The 18264-nt window shown below is 42.1% G+C and overlaps 1 protein-coding gene and 1 non-coding gene across 2 annotated transcripts; one reads left to right on the top strand and one right to left on the bottom strand.

Annotated features, from left to right (window-relative positions):
- Positions 1 to 1203: 1203 nt before the first annotated feature.
- On the bottom strand, positions 1204 to 12953 carry PSMA3 (proteasome 20S subunit alpha 3). The gene is made up of 11 exons (XM_062635653.1): positions 12812 to 12953; positions 11625 to 11707; positions 10469 to 10592; positions 9550 to 9651; positions 9358 to 9431; positions 8700 to 8772; positions 7748 to 7813; positions 4529 to 4575; positions 2131 to 2198; positions 1926 to 1990; positions 1204 to 1388 (listed from the first exon to the last, which is right to left on the bottom strand). The coding sequence occupies exons 1-11, from the start codon at positions 12830 to 12832 to the stop codon at positions 1344 to 1346; spliced, it is 768 nt and encodes a 255-aa protein (XP_062491637.1). The 5' UTR covers positions 12833 to 12953; the 3' UTR covers positions 1204 to 1343.
- Positions 12954 to 13030: 77 nt separating this feature from the next.
- TRNAK-CUU (transfer RNA lysine (anticodon CUU)) lies at positions 13031 to 13103 on the top strand. The gene has a single exon. It is a non-coding gene; the product is annotated as a tRNA-Lys (tRNA).
- Positions 13104 to 18264: the final 5161 nt, after the last annotated feature.

Raw genomic sequence — 18264 nt, forward strand, 5'->3', positions numbered from 1 at the left:
ACACAGAACTAAAGGCTGACTCAGTGTAACAGCTGTAGTGTTGCCTCAGGAGGAGGCACAGAAGGAGGCTGTTGGTCATGCTCATGATTAATGCTGGCTCAGGCAGGCCTGATCAAGAGTTTCAGCAGCCTTCAAACGTTACTCCTGGCTGGAGAAGCAAGAGTCCAGCTAAGGCTTAAGCCTGAGACAGTCACTAAGTATCAAGACAGACCCACTTATCTCTACTTTTTCCTTGTCACAAAAGGTAGAACTCCTATCTTGTAACCCCATTAAAAAGGAGACTGTAGAAGGCCAGGTTATTTTCTCAAAAGGAAAAACAACTGTATAAAAATTAACTTGTAAGGAAAAGCTTTTGTTTTTAAAACAACTGGGCTGATGATCATTAGTGTGTAGTACTAAAGCTGAGGAGTTTGATTCATTAGAAAAGGATGCATTTCTATATTTAGATGACCATTAGAATTTTAACTGCATGTACAAATAAATCTTCAATTTTAACTGAATTTTAAGGTAGTGAATGGGACAGTGTTACCTTGTCTCTCAAGACTTTGAAGTTACTAGAACAGTCTTTATTGGTAGGAAATGGGGAAAGAAAGGAGGAAAGCTTGTTTAACTTCGGGGAAGGTCAACAATTGATAAAGCTGATTCAGAAGTGATTTAAGAAACTATAGGTGAATGAAGCTGTTTAGAGAGAAAATTTAGTTCTTCAAACATTAATTCCAGGTACACTGCTTAATAGAGCTCACAGCTTTAGAACGTAACAAAAGCCTTCTTTTAAACTGAATTAGTATTTAATTTCTTTTACTCTTCAAATAAGCCTAGGCCCAATGCTTCAGATTAAAATTCCTTTTCCTGAACTCGTTTGTTATATAGGCTGTTCAGAGCTGTCATCACCTTAACATATAACCAGCTGGTTTAGTTAGGTATGTTCTCATCACATGCTATGGCTATGAATGAACTACAAATTGTAATATTGGTTAATCAAGGAATGACAAAGTACTAGTTTTTATATACCATATAAACACGAGACTTTTCAAATTTCTATGCAGACTGTTTTTTTGTACCTAGCCTGGCTCAGAGTGCTGTAGCAAGAAGGAACAACACAAGCTTGATAATGCCTTTCCTTCCTAATGTCTGTTTTGATGCAGAGTACAGTTGCTTCTTGATGATGTTGGCCTATACTGTTTTGAAATAAAAGCTAAGAGATAGTGAAATGGAAAATTTATTAGTGCAAGTTGGTCACTCTTCCTTCCAACAAGTACATAATAAGATCCCATGCTTAATACATTATAAACAAACTTTTTGTAAGTTAAAAAAAGTTGAACTTGTCACGAAGTAACAATCTGTTACATATTGTCATCGTCTGATTCATCTTCCTCTTTCAAAGATTCCTGTTTTAAAAAAAAAATTAATGCAGGCTGAATTATACAACTGTTAAACAACGAATTTTGCTGTAGCCTCAAAATACTCTCAATGTGTCCAAAGCCTTGTATTCAGCAGGCTAGTTCGTACCTTCAGATGGTAATACTGAGCACCATCATCACTTTTAGAACAAAATCAAAGCTGCTAAATGCTGGAAGTCTAAATTTCTCCACCTGGTTATCTATAAAAACTGTTCTAGGCTGCATGGCTTACTACCTCTCCTACACACTTACACTGCTGTTGAAGAGTTAGTAATTTACTTTTGAAGGAGAAACATGCCACCTGTGCAAGCCTGCTGAATTACAGTTTCTGAGAGTAAGAACTATCCCTGGATTACACTGTAAACTTCACTACTGCCCCTTCAGAAAACTATCAGCTAATGCTGAATTGTAACTATATGTTTTCCAGTCATCACAACAGTGGAAGCTCAGCCTTCAGTGGGCTCCCTCCACTCTAGACTTGTTTGTGAAGTGAAGCACTGAGACAACAGAGAAGTCAAACCTTACCTTAGCATATTTTTCTGCTTCTTCCTTGATGTCCTTTGGAACAATTTCATGTTTTCCATTGGTTACTGACAATAAAAAGAGTACATCTTAAGCAGAATTCATACAAAGACCCTGATGTAAAAGGATGAATTTAAGAAGCAATGTTTTAGTTATAGAATGTAATAAATTTTCTACAGTGTTTATAGAAATTACAGAAATGCATTACTTTCTCCAACCCAGCTGAGTTCCAGCTCAAAAGCTTTATCCTTTACTTCATCGTGAACTATGTAGATTCTGGAAGGAACAGACAAAGTACAGATTAGAACAGATTGATCAATAGGCTAAGTATACTTCCTTCCTTTAACAGATTTCTTCTGTTGAAGCATTTATGGTTAAGTAGCTCTCCCCTGCCCACACATACACAAAAACCATTGGAGAGTTTTCCATGCCTACACTGCTAGTATAACAATGGATTAAATAATTACAGCTAAGATGCAGGTTGAGATGTTCAAGTCACCTTAATTAGAACAAACACCGAAACTCAAATACTGCAAAACTAAGGCTATGTCATTGTCTGTCTCAGCTAGTTACTTATAATACAGCTAGGAGTGCCCTGTATTTCCCCTATAAATCTTACTTCAGTTTACACTGACTAAATCCCTACACTGTAAATACCTTGCATCTGATTGAAAGCTTGTGCCTAGATCTCTGTACAAACTGCCATGCTTATGGCAGACATGACAGTAATCAGAATTTAAACTGCAAGTGGTATTACACCACACACATCCAGACTAGTGAAATCACTTTTTAGCCTGAGAAATAAAAATGTTAAATAATAACCATTCTATGACTGCATCATAGTATTCAGTCCTCAGCAAGTGAACATGTAATCAAATGATAATCCCAAGCTGAGACACAGACTCTAAAGAATTAGCAGAACTTACAATAACCTGTGGGTTCACTTGCTGAAAAGGTTGTATTCCTTTAGTTTGTTTCCAAAAGCCTTAGTAAGTCAAAAACTGGAAAATACCAGCTATTTCTAGACAACAAAGAAAGCTCAGAGCTAGTAGAGGAAGGAAGGATACCTTGAGCACCATGCTAAGTACTTCCAATTAAAGTTTGATAAAAGTATTGTGAAACAAATAGAAAGAACAAAGTTAACACTGGTGTCCAGGGAAATACCACTATATGCTTATGTTATTCTACCACCTTTCTGTCACTGCTAGGCTGGGCTTATTGACTGTTGCCCCAAGATCATCTATAGGCCTTTCCTATGTGTTCAGCTGGTTATAAGCTTTTTGCAACAAAGCATACCTTTGCAAGCTCTTGAAATAATTGCTTTGGACTGGTTCGTATATTAGAGTTAAAATTATTAAATTCCTCGCTATCATACTAAATGGTACTAAGGAGCTTAATTTGAGCTGAAAACCAGAACTATGTCTAGAGCTGCTGTTAAGTTTTGAGCTGAAGGAGAATTAAAGAACAGAAGTCTTTTCATTACTTGAAAATCTGTGACACTTTAGGACTGCATTGAGGTCCTTATCAGGTTTTAATAACAGAGAACCCCCAAATTCTTTCTTCTACCTGCTGCCAGGACAATCCCAGGAACAAACTTCAAATAAACCCACATGCTGCAACACCAACGATAGAAGCATGTTTACTATTTCCTTTTAAGCCCTGAAATGCTGGATATTACATTTTTCCAGGTACAGATTACTGTATTTATGACAAGCACAGAATATGTGCATTAAAATGAAGTATTGTAGATAGCTGAAATGATACTTGCATCTGTTTGAAGAGATACTAATTCACAGACTATTTTCCATACTCTTACTACTGGCCAATTCATGCTCTACCAAGCAGAAAGCCTCTCCTTTTCTTTCCCTCATTAATACACAAGTCACTGAATGGTACCTTTTTTTCCTCTGTAAGCACACTATCCTCACACAGAGTTCATGAGATAGTGTGAGTGACTACAGGCAACTGTATCACTGAAGAGTTGTCCTAAATTGCACCAATAAATAGCAAATAAAGTATATCCAGTCTTTTCATGTGGTATCAAGCTTTATCATTTAAATGAGACCAGCTATACCCTAGACACATCTTTAAACAAGGAGTTTAACTCTGCTGCTTTCCTAAGCACTCAAGTCTTTTTTTAGGCAAACGGGAAGGCTGGATCCAAGTCCTCAGCTTTACTTTTGAACCATGACTTAATACGTGAAGCATCAGTTCATTGTTCAGTCTACATAAGAAAGTGTACAACTCAGTTCAGAATCAGGACACCAAGGAGTTTTCCCCCACCATCTGTCATCTGGTTTATGTATTTTAAAAATCAGTGACTATTCAATTTAACCTTCAATCCACTGGTTCCACCGTTAAGTAACGGATGAGATCAAAAGGTGTATTTTTCACATCCTTCAGCATTTTCAATACTGAGTAGCATTTCCCCTCTCGTAAGAAAAAAATAAACATTAATAGCAGCAGATACTACAGTCAGGGTGCGCACTCATCTAGTAGAAATAAAACCTGATATCCAACTGAAAAGGAATAGCTTCAGTTTGAAACCATCGCAAGCTCACCAGCAGAGACTGCTGTAGAGTTGGAAAAACAGGTTGGAGACTTACATTTTAGCAACCTCTTTAACAACATCACGACAGGTCATTTCCTTCATCTGCAGGCAAAAAATACACAGCTTGAGAAAATATACTATTTTCCATTTCCAAAAGGCCAGAATACACATGGCTGCCCACATGCCTAATGAGCTTACTATTCAGTAGGGATAAAAAGGGCAAGACTATAACTAAATTTATTCTCTATGGTGCATCTTCCAGCCTACTATATGCAAGTCATGCTTACAGTGAAGAATTTTCCAACTGAAAGATTCTGTGGAAAAATGTTCTTGGAAACTTCCCCAGTTTAAAGCATTCATCAGCTGGAAACAGATAACCCTAGCACTGTAAAAGCCTGACTTCTTGTTTGCTGCTTTGTGATTAACTGACAAAATAACTATACATACAGTATGGGGGAGGCATCCTATTTTCATACAGAATATTCATACCCTTTCTAGGCAGTATAGCAATACTTTCGGTCTTACCAACATCTTATGCAAGCAATTTCTGACTTCTGAGTAACGTCCCAAGTGGAGAATATTGTTCCAGTGTTAAAGAGCTGCATGCCTAAGCAAGGCATTGGCATCTCTTACATTTTCTCACTGTTCTGTCAGTGTCTTTCAACAGCTTCACAGTTAATCACAACAAAGCCTCATGACAATTCCCATGACATAATAAAGTTGTTTTGTAGGTCACATGTCTTGTCAGTCAACTCTTCTGGACTATGAAGTAGCAATATATTCTATATTCATGTTCTGTATTTCATTAATGCAGTTTACCATCTCTTCCAATTCCCGAGTGTTTTCAAAACCATAGGGTGGAAGCTAATTGAGACACCAGTGAAGGAATTAAGATGAAAACACTCCTTTGTGCATGTTCTGGCCAGAGAAGCAGTGCCTGTGCCTGGTCAGACAGACGTCACAGTCCCATCCCAAGAAATTTCCTAAGCAGAGACTCATTGCCCCAGCCCTTTCATTTGTGACGCTCAATCCACAGCACAGACAGCACTGGCTGCTGTGTACAAATATAACTTGTGTCATACATTTAAATTACTACATGTATCAATACATACAAAGTCAGCAGTCAAATAGGAAAACCGAAAAGTCTCCTACTGTCACAAATATTTACAGGAGAGAAGTAAATAGATTTTTTGCTGTTACCTGTTTCCTATCCCAGGTATGTTAATTTAGCAGACAATTAAGAGTAAACACTGTTAACAGGAGTTAACTATGATTTTATGTATATACACACACACACACACACGTGTCAAAAAGTTGTACATAGCATCAAGGCTGCATGAGAAGCACTGTAAAAGTAGTCTCCACAGGACCACAAGTTTTCCCACAGCTGAAGATACCAGACATCCACATACAATGCAACAGATGTGATCAGTGCAGTGTTTTCTGCTTGCACCCTCAGCTACACATGAGGATTTGGCACACTGTGTCCCCTTCCCAGAAACACATTCTGCAGAGCAGTTCTGTAAGTGGATGTAAAGTTCTGACTACCTGCTTGTCTCTTACTTTTCACCTGTAGTCATCTCTTCCACAGGAAGATAGCTTACATGGACAGGCTGCTGTAGGCAGCATCACCCACAACAGCTTTTGTACTTCTTTCGCCCATTTTAGTTTTGACAAATTCATCTCATCAAAATTAATTCTGACCTGGAAACCCACCCAGTCTAAATTAACAAAAAGCACCAGCATGCAAGAATGGACTCGCTTCACATTGCTGTGACAAGATCATACGCATTACTGAAGACATTCTGTAAATAACGCGTAAGTCAGTCAGTGCAATTAGGCCATATGGTCCACCACTGTCCCTACATACTAGATTTTGCAGACACTACTGTAAAATTCAAACTATGCACATACTTGTTAGCTGTACAGAAATCAGTCAGTAAAAGAGGTTTTTGAAAATCCCAGCACTGCACAGAAAATAATTTTTGGGGGTAGATTATATTTCACCCAACATACCACTATCTTTCTGCCAATCTGCACACACACAAATTCAAATTATGATTTCCCAGATGCCAAAATTCCAGTATCAAGATCAGATGATCTTGTAGGCTTCTTTCTTTTAATTTATTATTCCAGCATCTGACCAGATTCAAAACTGAATAAATCAAGTCTAGGAACACTAATGTTTCCTGTAATTTTTCAGCTATGATTCTACGGCACCATAACCAGACCATTTTTAAAAGTTTACCAACCATATGAATTCTGAACCTTTCCAGAAATAGTTGTGATGGACTTTTGCAGACCAAATCTATAAATAAGATGCTATTTGATAAGTATCAAATAAGAATTACATCAGTCAGATCAGGAGTGGGATTTTGTCCCATTCCAAGGGTGTCAGACATGAAAACACAAGAGGAAGACACAAACCTGTCAGGATTCTAACATAGTTCTAAATCAGCTTAAGGCACATATGAATACCTTTCAATAGTCTTCTCTCCAGAGACTACTTTTACACAGCCAACTGTTTGCATGCTCCTTCAGAAGGCTACAAAACTTCTTGCTGTGCACTCACAGAACCTCCTTGTAACCCTTGACAGGTTATAATATTGTGCAAGCTGGAAATGCTGAACAGAAACAGCTCTTTTTGGTATTGATAATGGTGTACCATACACTTATACTCTTTCTACTGTTCACAGCACTATAGTCTCTCATCAGGCATATAAAGATGTTTTGAAAGGTACATTACAGTCAGCAGCAACTAGCTGACAGATCTGTTGAAAAAAAGACAGCACCTCAACACTAGCCAGCTGGGAGACACTGTCTGACCTGGCAAGGATTTTATTTTTTCCACTACATTTTCAGAGTTGTAACATCCCAGTGGCTCAGCATTCTGCAGTTCCACTCACTTTCCCAGCTTTTTGTAACTTTTTAAACCAAAGGATCATCTAACACCTTTGGAAAAAATAGATACACCACCCTGTACAATGCTGCCCTAAGGTTTTCATACGGAATGAAAAAACTTTTATATTCACTTAATTACTTTGCTTGCTGGCATGCATGGGAGTGTATATTTAAGCACTTTAGCCTACTTACTGCCCAAGGACGAGACTTGAGGAATACTGCTATTATAGAGGCTAAGCCATGTCCTACAGCATACAAGGAAATATTCCATCTGCTCCTCCTGTATTTTATATGCTTTAGGCATCCAAAAAGGTAACATAATAAGCTTGGAGTATCTGTCTTGAAACAACACAACAAAACTGTAACGTCATACCTGAAGTTTTTCTATCTCTGTTTTTGCAGCTTGCCTGGCTTTACCAATGGCACACCCCCAATAACCCTATGGAAAAAAAAAAAGAAAACAGGCAAAATTGATTAAATATTAAGCCTTCTACAGTTCTTACTGTCACTTAGCATATGACAGCCCCCACCCTACTCATACAGCAAGAAGCTAATACACAGTAAACTGTCCCAAAGCGTTGAGTAGAACCCAATTAGTAGATTAAGTACTGTTGACTGAAAGGTGCTCAGTAGTTCCCACACAGAAACAATTTGTTGCAACAGGTAGTTCTACAGGATCAAGAAAACCCCAAAACAAATAACTCCTGCCTACTATGAAAATATACTGAAGTGTAAGCACGTAAAAATTAAGCACTTATATTCCCCTCAACAGCTGTGGTATTGGATATATTGAAAGAAAATTAAAAATATCAACTGAACAGTAGGAATATGTATCATCCGGTGTAAAACACAGCTGCAGAGGCAGCACTCACAACAATTTACAACAGTCATCTACTTTGATTTGACTTTTTGGTGTAGCAACCAGTGCTGAGTAACAGCAGGCCCCTCTTGGCTGAAGCTCTCTCTTATCCAAAGTATTCAGTGAACAGGGTATTACTACAACACTTGCCCTTTTGAGGCAGTGCTTGGACTTACCAGCTACAGCCAGGGGGAATAAACTCACAAATTTGAGAGGCAAGATTCAAAACTAATTTCTCAGAGACTGTACTTGTAAGAAATACACAATGTGTGTTTAATAAGGACATGCAAATGAGCAAAAACCAGCTCTGTTCATTTTGAGCAATGATTCATCAGAGATCTGCCCAGGTAAAAAGAAAAAAAAAAAAATTGTAAGCTCTTTTGGAACAAAACTTACTATTTTTCCTAACTAGGAACTTTTAAAAGGGGAATTTATGCCAAGATGGAAATATTTTTGACAAACTCACATATGAAACTCCTGATGGATCAATCATGTACAGTTGCGCACCATCATCACTATCATAGGACCCCAACATAAAACTGGAGGAGAAAAGTGAAATTAGAAACATTTCTTCTATCTCTTACAGAGACTACACCAGCTCAGGTTTCCTACATTCTTCCAGGAGCAAAATTCCAACTGACCTGCTACTTTCTATTAAGCATTTTGTCTGAACAGTTTAGTGTTACCATGACAGCCAAGCACCTGCATGTTGCCAGAAACCTTTTACTATCTGTAACTAGACAGCAGATCACAGTGTATTAGTCCCTTTGTATTAGAACTGCATAGTAGCTGTAACCTACTCTTTTACATCAGGACAAGCAGGATGATTGCAGAAGAAAATTGCATGCATCACTGTCATGGGCTTAGTAGTACCAACTTTTTAACTTTAAAATTCAGGGACAAACTGGCAATCTATACAGAAGCTTGGCAAACTACTATGCAAATCTGTATTCTTTAATTAAGGTTTTACACGCACAAAGGAAGGGAAAGGAAATCTGTTTACAAGATGAATGGCAGGTTACTAACTCCAAGTTAAAAAAAAGAAAGGCATCAGACAACCAAAGTAGTTCCAGCAATTGCAAAATAAAAGATACTTACAAATAGCATAAGTCTGAAAGACTTACCTACAACCAAAAGGTCTGACAGCGCTGTATAGTGTGTATGCATGCACATACATAGCCACTCTGTCTGCAAGATGCTAAGCAAAAGAGGGAAAAACATTGGAAACCCTTATTTTCAGAAATAAGTGAACGTGAAGTAATGAAATTTCATTATCTGTATCAAGACTAAGAAAGCCAAAAAAGCCAATTTCTTACCTTAAGTGGAATATCATAACCATAGTTAGATCTAAAGTTAGAAGCCTCATCTCTAGCTATGTCTGCCAAAGAACGAGCATCTGCCAAAAGTCCTGCTACTGCCTGAAATGAGAATTGGCATTAGGTAGGCCAAACAGACCTTGCAGAAACTTAATAAAATTCATGGACAAAAGTCTAATTATGCAGTTTAACCAGCATCTTTACTGAACTCTATGCAGTGCTACAAGTAAATTCACTCAAACTGTCCATCACTTAGAAGCTCAAAACGTGTCAATATTAATACAGAATCAATTTTTTTTTCTCTGGTAAAATCAATAAGCAAAATTATCTTCATGTTAAATAGCATCTTACAATTTGCCATAACTATACTAACACAAACACAACTATACTAACTCAATCACTATTCTTTCAAGTAATATATATTCAACAGATGGTTTCAGGCATTTTTGTCACACAGTAACCACTACTTGGTATCATCCTGACATCACTGTTATGGATCAGCCAGCAACCCATACACTAGACTTTAAAAAATTCAATCAACTTCCACACTGTTGAGAAGAAAATCTCATACACAGCATTTTCTCTCTGTAACACAACTTGTTAGCTGTATAGAAAAGTAGCACTTTAAAGCCTGCGTTTGTATTTACAGTCAAGGTTAAACAACTGGAATGCTGAAAAGCATTTTAAAATAATTAAAACCAGTCTCAAAATATGTGTATCTTCCATTTTAAATTTGGATTTTATACATATGTGCAATCAAGAATAAATTACAGAAAATGGTAAATAAGTCCACTGGCATTTTTTGCACTGTACACAGAAACATTACTTTCTTAATCTATTTACTGATACTCCACAGATTTCTACTTTTGAGGATGGTCCCTTTCAACTGATGAAAAACTAAAATTAAATAGCACCTTACCATACCAACATGTCGATCGACATTAAACAGACGTTTATTGGAACCCTCTTCATAAAGCTTGGACAGAACTAGTTTTTCTACTCCAAAGACAACACCATCTTTGCATCTTATCCCAATTGCTGTGCTGAAAGACAAAGATAAATCTAAGTTTCTCACACAGAACTGTGGTGAGGAATATGTAACAGAGAATTAACAAAATACAAGCGGGGGGGGGGGGGGGGGCTAAAGCTCACTAAACCTACAAACATTTTCTAAAACAAAGAAGGAGGGGCTGCCAGAAGTCCCTGTACAAATAGTTTTGAACTATATGTGGTGGTGGCATTGTTTGGCATGACTGCATAGCTGCTGCCCCATCACTGATCTGAATGATACTGGTATGAAAACCACAGGCTGTTTAACCTCTCCTTTTAGTAAATTCACTGTATCTACAAGATGTGTCAACTCTTTCTCTAACTCTCAAGAAGTGCATCATTGGGCATAAATTACACCATGGCATACAAGAAATACTTCACCAACCCTTATGTGGCTACAACCAGACACCTGGATGGATCTAGCCCATGCTTTCCTGATTGCTCATTTCACTGCCACCACAGCTTAGCTGGAATTTTCACTTTATGGCATTCCTTTGCATATACTTGAGGGAAAAGAGAGACTCACAGAGAAGCGAAGATGTCCTGTTTCTTGAGGAATACATATAAAGTTGTTCTAAGTTTACGAAGTCCTGAGCATGTTAGTTTTTCAGTGCAATTCACATCCATAGAATGGTTTTTATGGATCAAAAAAACCAAACTGCTGTATCAGCTAAACACCTTACTGACAATAATAAGACCTGCAGTCAGATTTTGCCCCTAAGCATACATTTTTCATTGCCTTTAGCATACATAAGTTTACTGCCCTCCTGCACATTCTCCCCAACATATCTGTTTCTACCAAGGAAAAGTGATTCCTAGCAAGTATAAAAACTGATTTCTAGCAAGCAAAAGCGATTATACTAATTTTACACTTAATCTGAAGCCTCTGAAATGAACCCAGGGACACAGTTGTTCAGAACTAATTCTAGCCACATAATTTTATCTGCAATGTCATTGTCTAGTCCAATGGCTCCACTTTAAGTAAGGCCAGTAAACAGAGAGAGAGGCAGATATTTGTATCTTACCTACTATTCTCCACAGCTTTCATAGCATATTCAACTTGAAACACTCTGCCATCTGGAGAAAACGTGGAAGCTGACAGGTCATACTGAAGAAGAAAACACACTTCTCAGAAAAAAAACCAAACACATTATATCCCAGTATTTTCATAAGTCTATTTGCTAAAAAAACGCAATGTCACCTGCATGACAATGGCTATGAAGCACCGGAAGCAGACTGCCCCCTTACATTAGACGTATGAACACCGAGTAAACACTCACTGCAAGTCACTCCATCAATGCTGGATATACCCACGCCTCAAACCCCACTAATGCAGACGTTGCACAGGCCTGAAATCATCATAAATTAAACAGTACTTGAAACCTAAGGAAACTTTCTGTGTGCCTTTGAATATATCTTGTAATTTTTGAAGTCGTAGATGCTTGTTAACAGGAATATATTTGAAATGTTGAAAAGTCTCTTATGCACAGGAGGTTGGCTCACTAGCCGGCCAAGACCTGTGCGAGAACAGAGCTATGGGTAGGGACCAAAGGCCAGAGAATGCAGGAGGCTCCGAGAAGGAGCTGAAGGACCCGCCGCCGAACACACGCAGCCGCTTCACACACGCCACAGCCACCCACAACAGCGCTGGGTAGCGGCAGGACGCTGCGGCGCCCGCAGGTAGCAGCCAACAGCCGGCCCGAGGGCCACCAAGGCGGCTTCGTCAGGACTCCACCAGCCCACGGGGACCCCGTGCCGTAAAACCGGCCCCTCAGCGGCCGCCCCCCGCCCGCAGCACAGGCTCAGCCCCGAGACTGCTCTAGCGGCGGCAGACCCTTCCGGGCCGGCTTCACCCTCCCACCGCCCGGACCGGGCCGCTGACGGTACAAACCCCCTACCCAGGGGCCCAGTCCGGACGCCACTCACCCCCGAGCCAGCAGCCCCGCCCCCACCTTTGGTTTCCCCCGCCTAACGAACCGCAGTGACTCAGCAGCGGCTCCGGCCCGGGCCCCTCCGCGGCGTGAGGCTCCCCGCGCCCCGCCAGCCCCGCGGCGGCCGCGCTGCCCGGCGGGGCAGAGCGCAGCAGACGGCTGCTCGCCCCGACCCGGACCCCGCTCGCCACCAACACGAAGCGGCCCCCTCTGCCGGCGCCGGACCGAGCCGGATGGCCGCGCTGCCGTCCGCGCACGCCGAGCGAACAAGCCGCACTCACCCCGGTACCGATGGAGCTCATGGCGGCGGCGCACAGACACAACCGGACACAGCGCCCCCGCGCGCCCGGCTTGCCTCCCACGCTTCACCACCCAACAACACGTGCTCCTATTGGCTTCCACACAAACCAATTAGGCCCGCCCACAGCGGGGTAGGCGGTGGGGCGCTGACATCAGCGCGACATATCCTGGAGGGCACGGGGAGGGCGCATACGCATAGCGCCCGGCTAGCTCAGTCGGTAGAGCATGGGACTCTTAATCCCAGGGTCGTGGGTTCGAGCCCCACGTTGGGCGTGATTGGGTTTTTGTAGCCGGCTCTTGTTTTATGGTTTTGGGCATTAAAATTCCGCCTCAGCCTCGCAACCCCCGCGATGGTGTGGAAAATTGCCCACCACTTCTCAGGGGACGGAGACCCTCCTAGAGCAGCCATCCCTGGCGCAGCTACAGCCTGGATAACTGTGATAAACACTGTATAGCTGGAAAAAAAACACACACGCTTTTTATAAATGGATGCAGGAACCAAAGGTGTGTTAATAACCTAGGATGAGCTGTGGACTCCTCAAGGGTGGAGAGGCCTTACTTAGAAAGATCTGGATAGACAAGAGAGCTGGGCAACCACAAACAGTGCGATTCGACAAGAGCAAGCACGGGATTCTTCACCTGCGATGGCGTAATCCTGGTTATATGCACACACTGGGGAATGAGAAGCACCAGAGCAGCCCTACAGAAAGAGATGTCTGGGTTTGGACTGATGGCAAATTGGAGTCAGCTGTGTGCACGGGCACTGCAAAGGGCCAGTTGTGCCCTGGTGTGCATGAAGTACAGCAAGGCTAGCTGGGTAAGGGAGTTGATGGTCCCACTGGACACTGCACTGGTGCAGCCCCACCTCCAGTTTCTTGTGTACAGTTTGGGCGCATCAGTATAAGAAGGACATAAAACTACTAGCTTGTGTCCAGAGGATGGGGACCAAGGTGGTGAAGGGTCGCAATGGCAAGACATAGGCGAAGTGGCTGAGGTCACAAGTGTTGTTCAGCTTGGAGAAAAGAAGGCTGAGGGGTGCCCTCATGATGGTCCACAAGTCCCTTAATAGGGCCAGTAGAGAGGGAGGTGACCAGCAGTACAGCATGAAGAAATGAAATGAACCTGTGTCAGGGGAAGTAACTGGACATTAGGAAAAGGTTCTTCACTCAAAGGGTGTTTGATCACTGGAGCAGGATCCCCTAGGAAGTGCTCACAGCACCAAGCCTGTCAAAGTTCGGAGCATCTGGATGATGGTCTTAGTCTTATGATTTAGTTTTAAGTAGTCAAGCAAGAAAAGAGTTGGACTTGATAATACTCATAGGTCCTTCCAGTTTGAGCTATTAAATAATTTAATGACAATAATCTCAGGGCCATAAAAGGCTAGGAAGTTATTTTCCTGAGGCACCAGCAGAGCCCAACAATCAGGAGGAGCAGGATGCCAGCAATCACCCAGAATTGCCAGTGCTTCAAGGCAGCAAAGAGCAGGGCTCTCCAGGCCACACGACTCTGCTAGCTTAATTAGACTGTGAATAATTATCTCCATTATGTATGTTCAATGGCTATGGCCATTGTCTACTATTTGGACTTAAGTAAAGCATTTGACACTGTCTTCCACAGCACTGCCCTGGAGAAATTGGCTGCTCATGGCCTGGATAGGTAGATTCCTTGCTGGGTTGGAAACTGGATGGATGGATGGATGGCAGAGCCCAAAGAGTGGTGGTAAATGGTATCACATCTCATTGGCGACTGGTCACTAGTGGTGTGCCTCAGGGCTCAGTTAGGGCCAGCGTTGTTCAATATCTTCACTGATGATCTGCATGAGTGGATCGAGTGCACCCTCAGCAAACCTGCGGATGACACCAAGTTGGCTGGGAGTGTTGATCTGCTGAAGAAAAGAAAGGCTCTGCAGAGGGATCTGGACAGGCTGTGGCCAGTGGTATGAGGCTCAACAAGGCAAAGTGCTAGGTCCTACATTTGGGCCACAACCACCCCATGCAATTGATCCAGAGAAGTCTCCAGGAACTCACCAACACAGTTTTAAGTTGACAAGCAGGTATTCTTTATTGCGGCACCAGGAGACATGGGGGATCACTCCTCCAAGTGTGTCTCATCCAAGCATCAACCAGGCTGTGATTATATTGTCCTTAAACATACATATTCATTAGATTACATACATTACATCATACTTTTAGAGAATGCCTCCAATATGCACATAAAAATGTGGTAGTGGGCTTTTGGAAGCCTCGTGGTTATTTCTTCATCACTTTGTGTTAGGATCGTTGTCGTATCAGTCATATAAGTAATCACCAGGCAATTCTGGCAAAGCTTATTTTAGTAATTTCCTTTTCTCTATAGTGGCTAACAAAGCCTAACATCCCTGAGGTTATTCATTTACAACCCTATTCTTCAATCAACCCCATTCTTCACAATGCTACTGGCTTGGGGAAAAGTGGCTGGAAAGCTGCTTGGTAGAAAGGGACCTGGGGATGCTGATTGACGGCCACTGAATATGAGCCAGCTTGTGCCCAGGCAGCCAAGAAGGCCAGCGGCATCCTGGCCTGTATCAGCAATAGCGTAGCCAGCAGGACCAGGGCAGTGATCACCCCCCTGTACTGGGCACTGGTGAGGCCACAGCTCAAATCCTGTGCTCAGTTCTGCGCCCCTACAAGAAAGACATTGAGATTCTGGAGTGGGTCCAGAGTAGGGCAGTGAATCTGGTGAAGGGTCTGGATAATAAGTCTTATGTGGAATGGCTGAGGGAACTGGGGTTGTTTAATCTGGAGAAGAAAAGGGTCAGGGGGAACCTTATTGCTCTCTACAATTACCTGAAAGGAGGTTGTAGTTGAGGTGGGGATAGGTTTCTTCTTCCAAAGAAGAAGTGTTAGGGCAAGAGGTAATGGCCTCAAGCTGCACAAGGGGAGTTGTAGATGAAGCACTCAGTGACATGGTTTAGTGGAGGTCTTGGCAGTCCTGGAGTAATGGCTGGACTTGAGGATCTTAAAGGTCTTTTCCAACCTAGTTGATTCTTTGATTCTATGATTTATATTATTGTTATCTAGAATGTATTTATAGTCCAATTCTTATGAGTTAGCATCACCATCTGTTTCTTCAACAGTTACATATTCAGGAAAGCCTGTAGCAATTAAACATTCTGAGTTCAAATTGCCTTATGATTTTGTGTTTTGTTTTTTTTTTTATTATAGTGCCCACTACTGGGGAATCCACCACTTCCCTGGGAACATTATTCCAGTAGCCGATTGTTCTCATTGTGAAAAAAATTCCTCTTGTGTCCAATTGGAATGTCTCCAGGAGAACTTGGAAAATTCTGTGATCATTTCCTACAGAAAGCCCAAATAGAAAAAGGATTCTCAAATGTAATTCCCAGCTCAGACACGTGTAATTCCAACTGAGCATGTGTCCTTGGTACATTGGGGTATTGCTCAAACATGGCAGAGTTAAGGCTCCATTTTGAGAACTACATTTAAACATATTGTCAGACATCATTGTATCCATATGCTTTAAAGTTCAGCTGCATTTTCATATTCTAAACGGCATAAAATACTAACCAGGAAAAAAAAACCACAACAAAACCCCCAAAATTTAAAACATGAAACCACACAAAATCATAAGGCATGTTTAATTGCTACAGGCATTTGTTCATTTATTTTCTCATGTGTCAGCATCCTCTGCTGCTGCCTTGGCAATGATTTCTCCTCCTCCAGAACCCACTAGTTGTGTGCTGGTCCCATCACCGTTTCTGCATCTCACATCTCCACTACAGCCTTCTTGCTCCTCAGTTTTCCTCTCCAAGGACAGAGATAGCTGCTAGGGTGGGAAAATGGTGGTGGGTCATATGAAGATCACATGGGTTCCTATTGGGTCATGTGATAGAATCTGAAGAGGAGATACAACAGCTTTATGAGGGAAGTAAGAGCTTTGCAAGGAATCTCCTCCAAGTTTGTCACTGCAGAGTTCCTTCCCTTTCACACCTTTCTTGCAAACCCCTGCTTGGATTCCTTGCATGTCTTCCTGATATGCAGAGCCCATCCAGGATGCCCCATTTGCTTCAGCTCCTCCAGTCCACACTCTTGCTCCACACACACACTGGACCTTCTCTTCTCAGCTGTACCCTCTTGAACCCACTGTGACCCAGGTGACTTTAGGGAGACCAGAAGGAGGGAACCAACAAGGCTGTGACAGGAGCAGAGAAGAAAGCCATTATGTAGAGCGGCTCCTCTAACAACGGGCTAGTGCAGAGGTTTGCTCAAGCAACAGAACAGATGGTGGCAGGGACAACTTCTGGTGTCTCACATCACTCCCACTCATCATCTGACTCTCCCACACACCTCCACCTTCACAGATCTTAAATGGGAAGTGTGGATGTGGGACAAACACTGCAGCCACAGAGTATGTGAGAAGCATAGCACCTACAAACAGTTACAGTGGCTCACAGCTCAGGCAGTTTGGGTTCAGTGGCAACAGACCACATCAGTGTCACAACAGCCTACCTTGAAATCCACCTTTCGCTTCATTAGTGCCCTTGTCTTCCTATGTGTATGACCTTAGGCTCTTTGGCTTGCTCTCTGGCAATGAGCGAATGTCTAGACCTCACTCACCAGTTAGTACTTTTTCAATACTTATTTTGCTTCCCTGAAGAAGAAATGGATCCCATGCACTTGAGACAAATACCCCGTGCCAGCTCTTTTGGAGATATGACCCACAGCTGCATTCCTGGACACGCATAAAAATTGCCTGAAGGGCAGCTGGTTTTACAGGTGTGGTTACTGGGGGAAAATGATATACATAAGACTGGTAGTGGAAGGGGGCTGGTTGGTGGGAGCAGAATAAACACTACATTAGGAATCTCATTCTCAAGCAATCCCAGAAGTTCATTACCCTCTAGCCATTATCTGCTATAAACTCCCTTTTCTCACCTAGGAGATAAAGTTGCAGGGCGATACAGATGACAAGCAGTATTATTTAGGACACCTTTCATTGATGAAGATCTTACTATTAAGCTCTTCGGCTTATATTATGAAGCTTTGGCTTACAGAGACAGGCTGAGTAGGGTTTTTTCAGCCTGGAGAAAGCTCCAGGGAGACCTTAGAGCACCCTTCAAGTGCATAAAGGGACTAAAAGGCGGCTGGAGAGGCTTTTGACAAGGGCATTAACAGATGGGACAAGGGGGAATAACTTTAAACTGACAGAGGGGAGACTGAGACACCGGGACAAAGTTCTCCCTGTGAGGGTGCTGAGGCGCTGGCACAGGGTGCCCAGGGAGGCTGTGGCTGCCCCATCCCTGGCAGTGTTCAAGGCCAGGTTGGATGGGGTTTGGAGCAGCCTGTTCTAGTGAAAGGTGTCCCTGCCCGGGGCAGGGGTTGGAGCTGGATGAGCTTTAAGGTCCCTTCCAACCCAAACCATTCTGTGGTTCTGT

The sequence above is a fragment of the Pezoporus occidentalis genome, unplaced genomic scaffold (assembly GCF_034315485.1).
Source record: "Pezoporus occidentalis ecotype Australia unplaced genomic scaffold, CSIRO_AGI_Poc_V1 ctg46, whole genome shotgun sequence".
In the NCBI taxonomy this organism is placed as follows: Eukaryota; Metazoa; Chordata; class Aves; order Psittaciformes; family Psittacidae; genus Pezoporus; species Pezoporus occidentalis.